At 42.9% G+C, this 18,147-nt stretch overlaps 1 protein-coding gene across 1 annotated transcript in view; it reads left to right on the forward strand.

Annotated features, from left to right (window-relative positions):
- DNAH3 (dynein axonemal heavy chain 3) overlaps positions 1 to 18,147 on the forward strand; it is a 112,004-nt gene that overhangs the window by 54,228 nt on the left and 39,629 nt on the right. The window contains exons 22-33 of the mRNA XM_019542168.1: positions 619 to 798; positions 1,779 to 1,915; positions 2,555 to 2,756; positions 3,623 to 3,715; positions 3,921 to 4,031; positions 5,416 to 5,530; positions 7,118 to 7,316; positions 10,251 to 10,359; positions 12,342 to 12,455; positions 13,100 to 13,276; positions 14,120 to 14,211; positions 17,601 to 17,820. Coding sequence (XP_019397713.1) covers positions 619 to 798; positions 1,779 to 1,915; positions 2,555 to 2,756; positions 3,623 to 3,715; positions 3,921 to 4,031; positions 5,416 to 5,530; positions 7,118 to 7,316; positions 10,251 to 10,359; positions 12,342 to 12,455; positions 13,100 to 13,276; positions 14,120 to 14,211; positions 17,601 to 17,820 — 1,749 coding nt within the window. The remainder of the gene's footprint in view (positions 1 to 618; positions 799 to 1,778; positions 1,916 to 2,554; positions 2,757 to 3,622; positions 3,716 to 3,920; positions 4,032 to 5,415; positions 5,531 to 7,117; positions 7,317 to 10,250; positions 10,360 to 12,341; positions 12,456 to 13,099; positions 13,277 to 14,119; positions 14,212 to 17,600; positions 17,821 to 18,147) is intronic.

Genomic DNA, 18,147 nt, shown 5'->3' on the forward strand with positions numbered 1-18,147 from the left:
TTTCTAAGCCAATACTCTGATGTGCTGCAATTACAGCGCTTCAGAGCAGACTTGATTAATCAAGTCTGCTGGAGCATAGTAATCACTCTGCTCCAGCATCTCATGTGTCAGTGTCCCCATGCTTAAAAATAGCAGTGGAGGTGTTCAATGAGCTTTAGTTAAAGCGTTCTCGCTGCCGTTTTTAAGTGCAGGGACACTGATACAAGAGACACTCCAGGTGTTTTAATTAGAGCAGCTCTTGGAGCCCCTCTAATTAAAGTGCCCCCCTCTAATTAAAGTGCCTCCTCCCTCTCCTCCCCCCTACTTCCGGAGCACGTGTATAAGCACCTATTCTGGCTATTCAGGTGAACAAGGCCTAAACACGTGAGCCACAGTTGCACTACACCTCATCTTTGTTAAAAAATTGGTTCTTTCTGGCCAGAGTGTGATATTAGAGATAAAACTCTTGGGGTTGTTTATTTTCAATTATGTAAATACCAGTAACCACATAGAAATGAAATGAGAAAATGTTGCATTAATATAAGTAATTATCTGGCATTTTCCACTATTCAGTCTTTGAATCAAAGTGTAATTTGAAGCAATTATGTAGATCATAAGCATTAAATGTTCTGTTTACAGGCATGGGAAGAGAAGCTTGTTTTAATGCAAGATATTTTAGATAGCTGGTTAAAATGTCAAGCAACATGGCTTTACTTAGAACCAATCTTTAGTTCAGAAGACATTATCGCTCAAATGCCAGAAGAGGGCAGAAAGTTTGGCATCGTAGACACTTACTGGAAAGACATCATGGCACAGGCAGTAAGTGCTTGCATGTAATGGAGGGAGCATTTTTAAATTTATTTGTTATTTAAGTATAGCTAAGCTAATTTGACAGCTTTTCCAAAGTCAGATATTTAAGTTTGCGTCATAGGAAATTGTAATGTAGAACATAGAATCCCTAACTAAACACCTGTAATGCCTAGTATTGTATAAAAAATGGATAGGTAACATTACCCATTCTTTTGAGATTTCTGTAGAAACTAGATACAATGGAATGAGTTTAGAGAATAATTTGGACTCTAATTGTGAATCATCTTGTTTTTGTGCAGTTAAGTCAGACTTTTCTGTTAAATGAATAGAATATTGAAGAGGGATAAGTGATTTGTGCTTCCAGAGCCTATTGAAATGAGTAAAAAGGCTTCCAGTGACTTATCTGGGCTTTAAAGGCTCACTTGGTATTAGACCAGCAAACAATATAATTTGCATGATATTTCCTGTGTTTTTGTGTGGTATTTTCTGTGCAGTAAAAATTCTGTTTAGTTCATTACATTGTCAGAAAAATATATGTAACAATATGTTGAGCGATTTCCATACTTGGGATGATAAATGGAGGGTTTCAAAGGTGCATTTAATAGAATTTTTTACTCCTATTTGTAAATTAAAGAAATGTTGCAAGCCTAAAGCACATGCAAACAAGATTTGAATCTTCAAATCAGTATAATCTTTAAAATGTTCTAATGCCTCTGGATGTGATCCTATCAGTTTTTTTCCACAATCAGGCTACAATGTTATTGATACAAATAATTTAGTCTGTACAAAGCAATGTTCTCAAACAGCAAGCACTCTCAATTACACATTTTCATAATCTGAAGATAGGCAACAAAGAAACCAAGGTCTAACTTGTCATGCTCTGTAACATACTTGGTGACCATCATTAGCATCTGTTAAAGAAAAATGAAATAACTAATCAAACCATATGTCCGCATATAGTGTTTTCTACATAATTTCTCTTCATAAAGGTGAAGGACACCAGAGTACTTGTGGCAACTGAACAGCCTAAGATGTTGGACAGGCTTCAGGAAGCAAATAATCTCTTAGAAGATATTCAGAAAGGGCTAAATTCTTACTTGGAGAAGAAAAGATTATTTTTCCCAAGGTAAATGTATTAATAAACCCAACTTAGAGCAGTGGGAGACAGTAAAAGATTCTGAAACACTCTTTGAAGTAATTTTTATTGAGTTGGATCGATGCATATTTATCACAAAAACACACAGAGCACAGTTCTATGTTACAAAAAAAATGAAAATCTATTCTTTTTGGAGTCAGAGCTGATTGAGCTCACCTATGCTTCACCCAAAAAGAAGAGGGGGGAGGCAAAGATGTTTTGAGCAGCCGAACTTTGATGTGGGAGAAATGCATCATCTGTTTCAGAGGATCATTTCTTTAAGCAGCTGATCTGCCCCAACTGACCTCCCAGCCATACCTTCTTTCTCTGGGTCCTTGCTTACATCCTTTGCTTATCTAACAGTCTTCAAGGAAAGAAACTTTGTGCCCAGAATTTTGTCAAACATATCTCCCAACTCTGTAGTTGGTGTAGTAAAAGATGCCACCAAACAAATCCTGCTCCCTCCTTCTTCTCTGGACCATCACAGCTACAACACTACAATATGACTGCTGGGAAAAATAAGTCTTTCTAATGTAGAGTTAGAGCAAATTCACACTCTAATGCTGTAGCTTCTTGGATGACTGTTTCTATATTTGAAACGTTTTTGTGTACTTTTAAATCTTTTAACAGATTCTTTTTCTTGTCTAACGATGAGCTGCTTGAGATTTTGTCAGAAACTAAAGATCCCCTTCGAGTCCAGCCACACTTGAAGAAGTGTTTTGAGGGAATTGCTAAATTGGAGTTTACAGAAGACTTGGCAATCACAGGCATGATCAGTTCAGAGAAAGAAACTGTTCCCTTCATAGAAAAAATTTACCCAGTGAAAGCAAAAGTAATTTTTTTTATTATAACCTATTTTGATTGTAAAGTATGTGCTTTTGGGGAAGTTGGCATTAAACAAGATGGCAGGCAGGTTTTTAAAGATAACACAGGGAGCACCTAAATTTAAGCATGCTTAAATTTAATTCATATTAAGCTAATGTGCATTAAGCAATTTTTAGAAGATGTCTACATGTGCAGGTACTTGGCACTAAAGTTAGTGCCAAGTCCCTGCAGCCCTGCCATGTACCCCTAGTGGCTGGGCAGACCTGGCACCAAAGTTAGTGACGTATTGCATCTACATGTGCATTAATGCACTTTAACTAATCACGCCTACGGGTATCAAATGTAGGTGTGATTAGCATAATCTTGCCATTTGTAATGCACATTAAAGGCTCACACATGTAGATGCATGACCGTAATGCGCATTAAATTAGGTTAATGCTCATTAACACATCTTATGAAGATGTGCCGATAGAGATGCAGACAGGTGCTGGATGGGATTTACAAAGAGAGAGAAAAGATGTGGGATGTATTATATAGCAGTCTTTTGGCCACATCATCCAGGAGCAAAGTGCCCCTTGGTATTACAATCATGTTGGTTTGCTGTCTCAGGGCTACATTTCTATTCTGGGCCTGTATATACCCCACTGTTTTCTTATAATGAAACTACCTATGCCTGTGGAGTTAGCTTGGTTTGCCTTCTTGCATGTACTTCTGTGCAGTAGTCATCAGTGCTTAGGGTCCTTTTTTGAATCCTGTAGTCCATTTTATCTGGTCTTTACCAGAGCAGAAAAGGCATGCATGATTCAGCTCATGTGGTTTAAACCTATTTCATTTTCTCCGTTTTCACTTTAATTTATTTTTGTTTGTTTTAAGGGCATGGTAGAGAAATGGCTTTTGCAAGTAGAGGAAATGATGCTGGCCAGTGTAAGACAAGTTATTCAAGATGGCATTACAGAATATGTTCAAGTAATTATCTACATTTGTTCCCTGTTTATATATAAAATATTTACAGCATAAAGTAGATCTTGAAAGTAATCCATGCTCATACAGGTATCCAGTTCTCCATAGCTGGGATGTCCTTAGACTCCTTCTGTCTCAAGTTAGTTGCATTGAGTAAAACACTTGCATCTAATTTAATTGAAGTAAAATTATGTTTATTATTTTTTAAAAGATTCCCAGAAAAAAGTGGGTACTTCACTGTCCTGGACAGGTGGTTATCTGTGTTTCATCTATCTACTGGACAAAAGAAGTGTCTGAAGCTATCAAAAGAGGAACATTGCCTGTAAGGTTTTCTTATAATTCCATATTAAATCCTGCATGATGTTTAGAACTTCCCCCACATCAAACTGTTGTGAATTTTTGAATGTATAAAATCTGACTTTTCCTGTTGACTTACATGATAATAGCATTTTTTTAGTGAAGTATTCTTTGCAACTTCCACCTGTGTTGACCTTCCCTTTGCATTTGCTCTTGCAATCTGTATTTCCTTATGTTTCCTATACTCTTATGAAAATGATTCTGATTTTCCTTACCTTTGTGTAAATAAGAGTAACTTCACTGAGGTCATATTATTCTTGCATGTGCGAATAAAGGAGTCAAACAGAAAGTTTCAAAGTAGTGCCAGGTTCTGGAAAATGCTACTCCTGTATGTATACTTATTCTCATGCTTTGTCCCAATGGGATAAATATGAAGGAGTAACTGTTTGCAGGACTGGGTAGTTAAGTGGCTCTGGTTATTGCTGATTTCTCCATCTGATAAAGATACCTGGGCTGGTTGTGATAGCTTTATGCTAGCCCTCACAAAAGAACCTTCCCTTGTAAGTGTTTGCAGTTCATCCATGATCACCACAGTCTTGTGCATTTCCTCATGGAGGACTGACCCAAAACACACTGCAGTAATGGAAACACCATCTGTGGACTTTTGGTCAGACCCAAGTAGAGGCGCTCAAAGGTTTTTTTTCTGGGAATAATCTTTTTAATTAATTTACTTTGGCTGCCTTCATGGTCTTTCTGTCTGTGTTTGCTTTCTGGGGCTCTTCTGTCAAATGAGTCTCTTGGCATGGAAAAGGCAAATTTTCAGTAGTTTATTATACCAGCAGCTATATTCTGGTGCTTATACTCAACCAGACAGGACACAAAGCCCATCAGGGCTTCTATGGAACTATTTGTATTTACACCAGTGGGGAATCTGGTCCCTTGTGTCCTGTTAAAATTCATTGAATTTAAAATACTGAATATTTTCAAGAAACTGCCCACAGACCAAAAATTAGTAGTAGAAACATTGGCAAATAATTTCAAATAAAACATAATTTCAGGAAAATCTTAACTTTTGCTGAATGCCTATTTTAAGAAGTTTCATCCAGTTTTAATCAATAGAGAGTATCTACATATCTCCTGGAACAGAGACTTGTCATTTGATTTAGGGAGAGAGAGAAGGTTTCCATTACCATAATTTTCAGACCATAAAGCTCCTCTAAGTGCTTCTAGTAAAATAAAATGGCAATAGATGAAGAAGACTCTTAAGTATCTATATGGTGCCAAGGAGGCACTACTGATCTGCCTCATCTTGTTTTCAGAGTTTTTTTCTAATGACTTACACCCCCGGGGAGTTCTGGGGCTGTTTGGTATCACATTCCATTAATGCTCACATCTTATTCCTCTAACAGGATTTTTTGGAGAAGAGCAACCACCAAATTGGAGAAATTGTTGAATTAGTGAGAGGAAAGCTGTCCAGTGGTGCCCGTCTCACTCTGGGTGCTCTCACTGTCATTGATGTGCATGGTAAATGCGTGACTGCTACTCTCATTACAGTCAAAGCAGGATTGGTATCATTATATGAAGCAAATTATCTGAAGGAGGCAGCTGGGATGCTTCCTGCAGCAAAAGTTACATCCTGGAAAATGAGTTAAAGGATTATAGTAATCATTTTCATTTGCTAATCCACATGAGACAAAAGCTGGATGTGCAAAGCCAGATTGTACTCACGGGCCAGATAAGTAACGCTTTGAGCTTGTAGCCTGAGCAACCTCCAGCAACCTTCTTGACTGTGCAATCTTAACACCTCTTAGACAGTTCTCCTTGCCCTTTTCAGCAGCTGATGAATGGGGAGGCAACTTGCAACCTCACAGGGGAGAATTGCAGTGTACTGTGCCACTGTATGTTCCTGAAGTGGTAGAAAATGATTGTATTCTGGCTGGAGGAGGGCAGTGGAGGATTCTTTCTGCAGGGGGGAACTCATGGCTGGGCTGGTGGGGGCAGCATTTCTGCCTAGAGTGTGAGCTTCAGCCCATCTCCAGAGTAGGAGAAAGGAGAAGTCCGTCTGGGCAGGAAAGGGAGTTTGGTGGAGCAGACATCTGCTAAACCCACCCTCCATTTGCATAAAGTCACTGATGGGCCTTATGACAGGGAACTGCACCCCAGCTCTCTGACAGTCCCCCTGCTTCTCTATTGCACCTTGTAGAACTTGGCACGGGGAGAATTCAGCTTGGTAATCTGGGGGGAGACAGTGGCTAAGTACACAGGTTCAAAAAACCTGAGGCAAAATCGATTCAATCTTTGTAGTTTATTCTCAGCTGCCTAGATTGAACCAGTAACAAACTAAACTGATGTTCAGTGCTTGGGATGGCCAAGATGAGTAGAAGCCTGCACTGGCCCAGGCCAGGAGCTTGGGGGTACTCATGTGCACTGCCCCCCATGGCCAGGATGCCCAAGTCTGCTGACTCAGTAGCTTAGGCCTGATTGGCAACCAGGGTCTGTGGGGTACAGGGGGGAGAGGGAGAAGAAGCACGCCCTCCCCCCACCCGCCCAGCTCCCAGCTGGCCTGGGCTCACCCCAGCACCAACCCTTCCCCAGCTGTTGGCTTCCTGGAGTGGGGAGGGGGGAAAGACAGTGCTCCCCCACCCCTGTACCAGCCCCCCCCAGTTGAGGTCTGCCCAGCATGGAGGGGAAAGCACTCACTGGAAAGCACCCACATGGCTGAGGAGAGGTGGGGGTCCATCCCACCCCCTGCTCCTCTCAGAGGTGATGGCTGGTAAAGGGGTGGGGTTGGGGGGATCCCAGCCCAGCTTGAGCGGGGGTGTGTGTGAAAAGCTTCTATGGTGGGTGCTCCCCCCCCCCACTGGGCGGACCTCAGTTGGGGGGTGCATTCCCACCCTGCCTCCTCACTGCCCTAGGAAATACATGGGTTTCTCTGATAAAAATGGGCAATCTGTGGCTTTCTCTTCTTCCATGGAAAATGGAAAATCAGGATCCCTACTAATTACTAAGCAAAAATGATGCAGCTTCCTTTCCAAAATGAGAACAAATCAGTTGCTATAAATGTTCATTTTCTGTGTATAAGTTTTTACTATATGAGCTATCTTTTTGCAGCTCGTGATGTGGTTGCAAAATTGGCTGAGGACAAGGTCACAGATCTGAATGATTTCCAGTGGATTTCTCAGCTGAGATACTACTGGGAGGAGGGAGAAGTAGTGGTACGAATGATTACAACAGAAGCTGGATATGGCTATGAATATCTAGGCAATTCTCTTCGCTTGGTTATAACTCCGCTGACTGATCGATGCTATAGGTAAAATTTGTATTGTCTATAAATAAAGTATTTACTTTCTAACTGGCATGTATTTTCCATATATTGTAACAGTTGCTAATGAAAAGAACATCAAAAGTTTCATTTTCTCCTGTGTTTTATAGGAACATTATATATATATACTATTACCCAAACATGGTAAAATAGTTACAGTATGCGGATTCCAAGGCCTGCAGAGTAATTTTTGTCTTCTAAAAAAATGGCAGCTTGTAGTAATAGAACTGTTGAGGACTTGTGTAGCTGAACCAGTCAATTAATTTCTTTGGAATAAAATATATAGGTAGGGCATGTCTGACTGTAAAATAAATGAGGCAATTATAGAGTTATTCACAGATTTGTGACCACAGTTAGCTTCTAATTCCACTACTTGTTTGAAAGAGGCTGAAATGAAAATACTTCATCCCCCATGAGGATTTGGTTATTGCCCTTGAAGCTTGCCTTGGAGTAGCATATAATTGCAGCAGTTAGTTGTTAGGTCTGTCTCTTAAAGAGCTTTCCCTAGAACTCCTCCAGACAAATTTATAGTGAGGATGTAAAGATTTTGCTTTAGGAGCTTTGGAGTCATGAACTCATGGTCACCTCTGTGTTATGCTCAAGTTCTTCCATTTTCTGTAAATGTGAACACTTCTCCTTGAACTGTAAATTGGCCTTTGCAGCAGTGTAGCATAGAACCATGCAGCTGATATATTGGCTCTAAATCTGGCTGTGGTCATTACTCAGGCAGTGTTAACTGTAGGGAAGTTATCCATCGCTGAGTGGGTGCATCTGGATTGATGCCAAACATATTTTAATTGCATCTGTAGTGCAGGACAGACCTTGTTCAGCATTATTTAAAAATACTTTCTGCAACATAATTTTTTCCTGCGTAGTCAAGGCACCAAGGGCTCTTTCTGGATTCAGAACTCTTTCACGGGGAGCAAGCTTTTAGTAGGGAAACCATTGAGCCATAGAAAGGGAACAAAGAGGAACAATCTACAACCTTTTTAAGCATTTCCAATGTTGACTTTCTTTATCAAGTAGTAGCATAGGCAGATCTAGAATTTTGTAAGAGGGTGGTGCAGATGCTCTGATGTATTGTCTCATAATACAACACACATTTTTCCCCAATTAAAAAGCACCAAGAAGCTTTACTAATTTGCTAGCTGCATAGGGCTTTATTCAGTTTAGCATTCAAGCACAAACAAATATAAATGGGCTTGTGAGGGCCTGATTGCCAACTTTCAGACAAAATTTCTCCCTGCACCCTCAGATACTCTACTAGGGCCCCAAAGTGCCTCTCACTGCCGTTTTCTGCATTGTACCTTCCACTTCAAATGCTCCCTGGCTCTACTCTGTTCCCTGTTATCCCACATATCCTCCATGTCCTGTCCCACCCCATCATGCCCCAAGCCCTATCAGATCCTACCCATCACCCTCATGCCTCGCAGAGTTGTACCCTGCCTCCATGACCTCACTGCACAGACCCATCCCCATCATACCCCAGTCTTGTGGTCTGTCACCATTCCCCTGGCCCCCTCTGAGCACCAAGACTTCACTGCAGCCTCTCAGCCTGTGGGACCTTCTCACCTACAATTACTCTTGTTCCCAGCTGGCCTTACATCCCATTCACCCCCATGATTCTCACCACTCTGCTCAGATGAAAACCCCATGTGCCCCTCACATACTCATAACACCCCAACCTCTTCCCTTGCCCAGACCCCATAGTGAATGCCTTGCTAGGGGGAGGGGGAAGGAATCCTGGGAGGACCAAACAGTGCGGGTGAGGGGCAGTTTTGGTTCTTGGGGGAAAACAGGTTCCTGCGGATGAGCGTCTTCGACCCACACATTTAAGGCTAAAGCATTTGTTCCAGCCACTTATAGCACCCCTACCCAGAGTTACCAACCCCTCTGGATCCACTTGCACCCTGTTCTGCCTTGGTTGTGCCACTGGTTCAGCCTTTGTCATCTGCTGCAACGAATAATCCAGGAAAGCATCACTACAGTAACTTACCTTTTCACTTCACCTTTGCAGTTCCCTCCTGCCTTTGACTGCTGTCTTACCACACAGCTCAACCTGCCTTCAGCCCTGCCCTTCCTCTCCCTATCTCATTTGTTTTGGGTTTGAATCCCCTAGGAACAAAACCACCCAGTACAGGTCCATAGGGCACAAGTTTATTGGACATGCTGCCAGTGAGCAGAGCACATTACCAGGAGTAGATAACAAACAGGATAATTGTAACAGAAAGGGTAGCTTGATTAATGAAAGAACAAGGGTTGTTAACGCATACTAAGTGAAGGGATTAGCGGAGATCAAGTAGATAATAACGAACTATGAAATCACCTGACTCTCTGAGTTCTGCCTGAACAGAAATGCATCTGTTACTGGTGAGCAATTTATTTTGGAGTTTGAGTGGAGCAAGAACTAAAGTGGGGTTCGACTGCATCACCAAAACTTGCTTGAGACGTAGAGTCAGAGTGTTGTTTATTTATCGAGCTAAATTTGGTTTCAGATGTCAGGTTCCCATACCTGACATTGTGGGTGCCACTTGAGGTTAAAACGTTTGGCTTTTACCAACTGTCTTGCCTCACATATTGGTGTCATCTGCTTAAGGAGTAAATTATGTTGTAAAAGGTTCATTTAGGTCTGGATTTGAATCTTTATTTTTGATGTATTTGATATATTTTTAATATCTTCTGGCCCCATAAGTCAATGCTGAAGATAGGTGTGGATGGCAAGCTAGTCAAATAAAAGGTCTCCTGGTAATAATGGAGAGGCAAATCATCAGCAAGTGTCTGTGAAGTCTATGAAGCAGTATTAATTTATATTGGCTGAAAATCTAGCCAACAGTTTTAAGAACTACTAATGACTGTCTATAATTGTATATTCTTTTTGTGTTTTGATGATTCTGTGTTTGTTGTTTTTATTTCCTTCTGTAGAACATTAATGGGTGCTTTGAAATTAAATCTTGGTGGTGCTCCAGAAGGACCTGCAGGGACTGGCAAAACAGAGACAACAAAAGATCTTGCAAAAGCACTAGCTAAACAGGTACTAAAACAAGTTAAATGTTGCGTTACATTGTTTGTACTCAGAGATGCAAATATTCTTGGAAGTTCCTTTCTCAAACTGGCATTTGTTCAATTTGCCCTTCCACTGCTAAAGGAAATACTGCATTTAGTGTGTGTATGTGTGGCAGGGGTGGGCAGTTATTTCAGCTGGAGAGCCCCTTAATAAGTTTTGATGAGCTGTTGAGGGCCACAAGGGTAGCCCCACCCCTTGACAGGTGCCCTGTCGCCTGGTTGCCATCTTGGGGCCAGATCTCCTGTTCCTAGCCCCTGACCATTATCACCAGAAGTCCTTCCCCTTGCCCCTGGAAATGCTTCTTTTTTGTGGGGTAGGGAGCATCTTGGAACCAGAAAAAAAAAATATACTAAAAATCAAACATCTACTGTAATGTATTTTAATTTTATTTTAAAAAAAACAATTTTGTTCTGATTTGTGTGTGCTTGCATAGTGTATATAGAGGTGATTGCATAATAGCTCAAAATGAAGTCTTACCTTTTTATATTGTGGAGGGGGTATGGGTGGGTGGGTATGGGGTTTGTGGGGGGGCTGTGTGTGTGGGTGTGTGTGTATGCAGGGTGTGGGTGTATGTGGGGCTTGTGGTGGTGTGGGTGGGTCAGTATGGGGTTTCTGGGGAGCTGTGGGTGTGTGTGGAATTTGTAGGGGGTTGCCTGTAGGGAAGTGTGGGTATGGGGTTTGTGGGGGATGTGGATATATGGGGGGTTCTGGGGTGTGTGGAGGGGGAGGGTGTGTCTAGTGGGTATGAGGTGTGTGTGGGAGAGATGGGTGCATGTGTATGGTGAGGTGTGTGTGTGTGTGGGCCCCCCCTACAAACACACACTCTCCTCACACATGCCCCCTTGCCATTGAGCACAGCCCCTGCTGCCAGTCGCACCAGCAGGCAGTGGGCCATCGGGGCACTCATGCCCTGCAGCAGGCATAGCCTCCTTGTGGTGCGTAGTTCTGGTGAGCCCCAGGACTGGATGTGGCCAAGCTGCTGGCTCCATTGCACAGGGCTCATATGCAGTTCCCAGGTTTTCTGCCCATGCCCTGTACCACTGGTGGGGAGTCCTGCATGATGAAGCCTGCAGTGCAGGTTATGGGGCTCAGCTGGGGTGACAGAAAGAGGGGCAGAACCAGCTCCATAGCGTGAAGCTCGCTGCTGTTCCACATGACCTGCACGTGGCACTGAGTGGGGCTGGGTCATCAGCTTCATCATGTGGGACTCCCCTTGGAGGTGCATGGCTCAGGTGGAGAACACAGGCACTGTATGTGAGCCCTAGTGGGCCCCTCATGGAGCCAGCTGGACCCTGCACCTCTGCCAGCCTGGCTCCACACTCCTTCCTCTGAGGTCCCAACAGCCCCTGGGCACCAGTGTGGGCCCCACGCTCCTGCCCAGCTGCAGCTTCACTCCTACCTGCCACCGCTTCCTTCCCTCCCGCCTGCCTGCTTGCTGCCATTTCCCCTCCATCCCCTACCACTGCCACTACCACTTTCCGCACCTGCCTGCCACCACCATTTTCATGCCCTCGCCCGCCACCACTTTTGCCCTGCCTCTCACTGCCGCCACTTCCCTTCCCTTCCACCTGACCCACTGCTGCCATCCCCTGCCCTCCACCACTGCTTCCCTACCTGCGGGGCTGGGGTCAGGGCCCTCCTGTGGGTGAGCGTGCAGTGCAGGCTGTTGTCGTGGGCGTGAGTGTGGCTCTCCTCCGTGCAAGTACAGCAGGGCCAAGCTGGATACAATGAATTGGTAGGCACCTGCCCATGGGCCGGATAAAATTACCTGGTGGGCTGGATCCGGTTTGCGGGCCATATTTTGCCCACCTCTGGTGTATGGCATCCTACTTAACCAGTTATCTTGGCAGTAGTCACCCAGCTCTGTTTACACAAGCCAAGAATTCTGTAATGAATTTTACCTTAACACTAAATGGTGTCATGTGCATGTATTTCTTTCTTTCTTGCAGTGTGTTGTTTTTAACTGTTCTGATGGTCTTGATTATAAAGCCATGGGTAAGTTCTTTAAGGGACTGGCACAGTCTGGAGCTTGGGCCTGCTTTGATGAGTTCAACAGGATTGAGGTAACTTTTTAGTTGAGTTAGTTAAAACAGCAATTACAAATTGAAAGCGTAGCTTTAGAGTTAGATTTGAACGTAGTTTCCTGTTTTTAGGATAGTTTGCAATTTAGGCTCAGGTTACGTGCATTAAACTGAATACACACCTGTTGTATAGCATGTGCACATCTTATATGTATTTCTTTGTGAAAACTTGAATCCCTTGTTTTTAATTTTAAGGACTGTTCTCAGTTATTCTTACTTTAATGTCTCTTATATGGGATTTTTAAATGCATTGAGCACTGTCCTAACTATTCTTTCATAGAATCCTATATGAGTTCTACAATCAACTTCTTTGAAAGCAGAATGTTGATACTTTGGAAAATATCATCCATAACCTGTATTCTAGTGTACTGTAGTTTGTTCTGTCACCTTTGTTTTGATTATGTGGACTATTTTAGTTAGTTTCCCTACCAAGGTTAAAAGCAAGCATAGTAATTTTCTGAAATCATTTAATTCTGATGGGTCCAGGTACAGGCTGATTTCTATCTTTAGACAATCATAAAGTCATTAAGCTATAAAAAAATCTTTTTTCCCCAATAAATTCTGCTTTTATATTGGCTACAGGTGTGAAAAGTTGGAGGTTTTTAAATCTTCTTTCTTATCATCAGGTTGAAGTCTTGTCTGTCGTGGCACAACAGATCCTCAGCATACAACAGGCTATTATTCGGAAATTGAAGACTTTCATCTTTGAAGGCACAGAATTGTCCCTTAATCCAACCTGTGCTGTCTTCATCACTATGAATCCTGGGTATGCAGGACGGGCAGAGCTTCCTGATAATCTCAAGGTTAATCTGGCGTTTTAATTTCTTGTGAAAATGGAGCAGGATTTGCAGCTTGTATTCTAAGATAGTAAAGATAACGGAAAAGTAACCATGTAACATAACAATGCAATGCTATTAAAGTGTTCTTATTTTGATGCACTATTTGTTATATTATAATAATGTGTTTAGTGTTGCCCTGAAAATATGGACAATAGATCCAAGTCTGATCTTGCTTCTACCAGTATTATGCTGGTTTAACTCTGTTAACGTTAGTGGAATTTCTTCTAATTTACACAGGAACCCCTTCTCTCGTGCTTAGTTCTTCTGTTGTTGATAGGAAGAAGAGTTCACATTAGGGTTTACAGTGGAGGTGTCAAGCATATGGACACTAGGCCAGATCTGGCCCACAGAGCTGGGTCAACCATCCTGAAGACTTTTGCCCTGACTCTGGCTGCAATGGGGGGATTTTCCTTTGGTTGCAGCCAAGCACCTGGGCAAGACCAAGGCCTGCAGTGTTGAAGCCTTAGCAGTACTGTGGCTTGTTCCTGTGGTGACAGCCAAGTGCCTGTGGTATCAGGCACTTCCCATGGTGCTGCTGGGACTCCAGTCCTGTAGCTGTCACATGGCACTTGGCTGCTACCATGGGAAGTTCCCCCCATTGCAGCCAGAGTCTCTTGACAGCACCATCATAATACATAACAGCAGCAATGTTGCAGTCTTGTGATCTTCGAACTGACTCCAGTGTTTTGTATGGAAAGCAAATGACAAAACACTTTGAATTTACAGATGAATACTGTGCCTGTAAACTAATAGAAGTAACTGCCTTAATGTCTGGTCTACCTTTTTAAATTATATTTTTTCTCATAGGCATTGTTCCGAACAGTTGCTATGATGGTTCCAGATTATGCTTTGATTGGTGAAATTTCACTTTATTCAATGGGATTTTTGGACTCTAGAAGGTAAGTCAGGTTGGAATTTCCACTTGCAAAAATGCTTCCCAACTGTGAGTGGGTGGTGATGTTTGTACAAATCCCTTGGACTAAATTTTTGAACTCTTTTCCCAGGCAAGTATTAATATCAGTGAAAATCAGGTAGCAAAATTCACTCGAGTTGCTTTGAAAATGCTTAATTTAAGGTCCATTTTTTGATAATCCATTCTGATACTTCTGCAAAGCACAAGCCACATGACTGTAATCCACATGACTCTGATCATACTTTGTACAACAACAAAAACACATGACAAGTGCAGGTTACCTCTTATAAATCTTTGGCTGTGAACAGATGTCACTTTTGTATTTGAAGAAACTATTTTCCCCAGGGCAAAGTGTGATTGTTCAGACGTCCACATCCATTGTCCCTAAACAAACCCTAAAAAGTTTGCAGGATATAAAGTGCTAGCAGTTTGTCCTGGGGCAATGTGAAGTGCACCAGAACGGTTATCCTGGGATTGCATCATTGGATCAATGGCAGAGAAGCAGCAATGCATTCAGCCACTCACTGAACACTATTTAGAAGGGTTTGTTAGAAGACTGTACATGCCAGTCCTGCAATTTACCTATTCTGGGACAAACACCAGCATAGCTTGTTCAGGGACAGATGCAATGTCTGTTGCTAGCATTTGCTGCTATGAGTGAGATGCACTTCTGAGCACAGAGCCAGCACAAGGACTACATGTTATTTAAGGCTTATTTAAACTTCTGTATGTGGTACACAGACTGTCCAGTAGTACTTGGCATAAGAGTGAAAATAAAGTTTTACGTACAGCAATGGTATATAAATAGGGAAACAGCATTTTCATTGAGGCTGTGTGAAATGGAAGTGTTCCATTTTGACCAGTGTTTCGACAGAACAGTGTTTTGTTTCAGCTTTTGTTTTGAGTCGAAATGGCTGTTCTGTTTTGTTCTGTCGAAACGTTTTGCCGTTTCAACGTTTCACCCATAGGATATAATGGGGAAAGTCGAAACAGGCTATAACTTTGTCATTTCTGGTCAGATTTGGATGAAACTTGCGGGAATGGTAGCCACTTCTGAGGGCATAAAGTGTGCCATGTTTCAAGAAGATATGTGCAGGGGGTTCTGAGAAACTGCACCCCAAATTCTTGAGAGAAAAACTCATGTCACGTGTATGTGTTAAGCCACATACCCCAAACTGCAGGGATGGTAGCCCCTGCTGAGGCAACAAAGCCTTCCAAGTTTCAAGGTGATAGGTGTAGGGGGTTCAGAAAAACTGCACCCCAAAATCCTGAAAGCAAAACTTGTGTCACATGTATGTGTTAAGACATAGTGGGGTCAAAACTGCAGGCGTGCTAGTCCCTGTGGAGGCCACAAAGCCTGCTAAGTTTCAAGGAGATAGGTATAGGGGGTTTGGGGAAACTGCACCCCAAAATCTTGAAAGCAAAACTCATGTCACATGCATGTGTTAAGCCACAGCAGGGTCAAAACTGCAGGCTTGCTAGCCCCTCCTGAGGCCATGAAGCCTGCCAAGTTTTCAAGGAGATAGGTGCAGGAGTTCGGGGAAACTTCACCTCAAGCTGCGGACAAGCAAAACTCGTGACATGGGTGACACTGTTTGCGTTAAGTCTTCGCAGGGTGAAAGCTGCAGGCCTGCTAGCCCCTGCTGAGGCCACAAAACCTGCTAGCTGTCAAGGAGATAGGTGCAGGGATTCTGGGTTTTGGCGCCCTGCACCTCTGGCCACAGGCAGGCAGAACGTGTCATGGGTGCTTGTGCAACTGTGTATGTCTTGGGGCGGGGGAACCACTGCAGGCCTGGCTGCTAGGCCCTGCTGTGGCCGTGAAGCTTGCCAGCTGTCAAGGAGTTTGGTACGGGGGGATTCTGGGGCCCTGCACCCCTAGCTGCTCACAGACAAAACTCGTGTCATGGGTGCTTGTGCAACTGCTGGCTCTCATCAGGCAGCAGGACTGAAGATCCCCATCACTTGTCACAAAGACCTGAGGGTAATAATTGACCACAGGATGAACATGAGCTGGCAGTGTGATGCTGTAGCCAGCAGGGCTAGCAATACACTGGCATGCATCAATTGATGCATCTCCAGGAGAACCATTGCAAAGAAGTGATTTTCCTGCTCTACTCGGCTCTACTCAGCACTGGTGAGATTGCAGCTGGAGTACTGTATCCAGTTCTGGGCTCTGCACCTTAACAAGGATGTGGTAAAGCTTGAGAGAGTCCAGCGAAGGGCCACTTGTATGATCAGAGACTTGCAAGGCAAGCCATATGAGGAAAGGCTGAGGGACCTGGGACTCTTCGGCCTGAGAAAGAAGGCTGAGAGGGGACTTGGTAGCAGCTTACCACTACATCAGAAGCATACATCTAGGGCTCAGTGAACAACTGTTCCCCAGGGCACCCTTGGGGAAAACCAGAAGTAATGGTCACAAATTCCTGGAAGATCGTTTCAGGCTCATTTCAGGCTCAGCATTAGGAAAAACTATATCACAACTAGGGTGTCGAGACTGTGACCATTACTCCTAGTTTTTCCCAATCTGCTGTTTTTCTAGTACCTGTATGTATTGGTACTAACAAATGACACATTCAACTAAGTTAATGCACAGTGATTGAATCACCTATATAAATGGTGATGCTGTACTGTGCATTAGATTAGTCTAATGCCTAGTAAAGCATCTTGTGTAGTCACACCCACTGGCTCCCAGAACTCCAGCCATGTGCATAACAGATGAACTCTTTAGGGGCATGAGTTAGGTGTAAGCAAATGAATACAACACGCATACAGATAGGCATTTGAGAAGGGTTCTGACATTGCTATTAAGAGCATGAGAAATGCAGAAATCCAGGCAAAAATAATAAATCTAGCATCCACTTCCCTGCCCCAGTTTCCTTACATCTCCAGGGCATTCTTTTTCTGCGGTCAGGCTCTGTTGTAGTCCAAGATCCATCTTTGCAGCTCCTTGAGTCTTCCCAGTACAGCTTGCTTCTACTAACCTAAGCTGATTCCAGGCTAAACCCCCTTGCTACAAAAACTCAAAGCTTCCTTTGTATTTCTGGATATGTTTAGGCTGAACACTTATTGTGCCTAATACCTATACCCTCAAACACACTGTGCTGCTCTGCACATGTTGCTTCCTGACCAGAAGCAGTGTAGCCATGTCCGTGAAATGTTGGGGCTAATTAGTCCTGCTGACTGACAGTAATAATTAGCCAGCCCATGGCATCTTATGGGCTTGACTATACTACTTTGAATTGCATATGTATTTAGGTAATCTTGTGTGAACTGGCATTGTACCATTCATTTGACCATCTGGATTTGAGGCATCTAAATAATTTACATATTGGCCATGATATTTGCATTTCACATGTGATATTTTAATATCCACAGCCTTGCCCAAAAAATTGTTGCCACCTACCGTCTTTGCTCTGAGCAACTGTCATCTCAGCATCACTATGACTATGGAATGCGTGCTGTTAAATCTGTCCTGACAGCAGCTGGAAACTTAAAACTAAAGTACCCAGAAGAAAATGAAAGTGTCTTATTACTTCGTGCTTTGCTGGATGTAAACTTAGCTAAATTTTTGGCACAGGATGTACCTCTGTTTCAGGTATGGTATCAAGTGGATTCATTTAAACACTATAGCTTTGACTACTGCTTTATGAGCTTAGATAGATAGACAGATGGATGACCATGATAAACCAAGCCAGACCATTACCTTGATTTAAACCAATTCAGCCCAAACTCTGTCCTTATTTGTATTGATAATATCATACTACAGTCAGAGAAATAATCTAACTGAGGGCATGACTTGGCTCCTAATTTAATTTTTAAAAACAGGCTTATAGCAATGACTTTTCACAGTCAAATGGGTTGCGAACTGGCTTGAGGGCCACACCCAGAGGGTGGTAGTGGATGGGTCCTTCTCAACCTGGAA

Source organism: Crocodylus porosus, unplaced genomic scaffold (assembly GCF_001723895.1).
Source record: "Crocodylus porosus isolate Cpor-Errol unplaced genomic scaffold, CroPor_comp1, whole genome shotgun sequence".
NCBI classification, from domain to species: Eukaryota; Metazoa; Chordata; order Crocodylia; family Crocodylidae; genus Crocodylus; species Crocodylus porosus.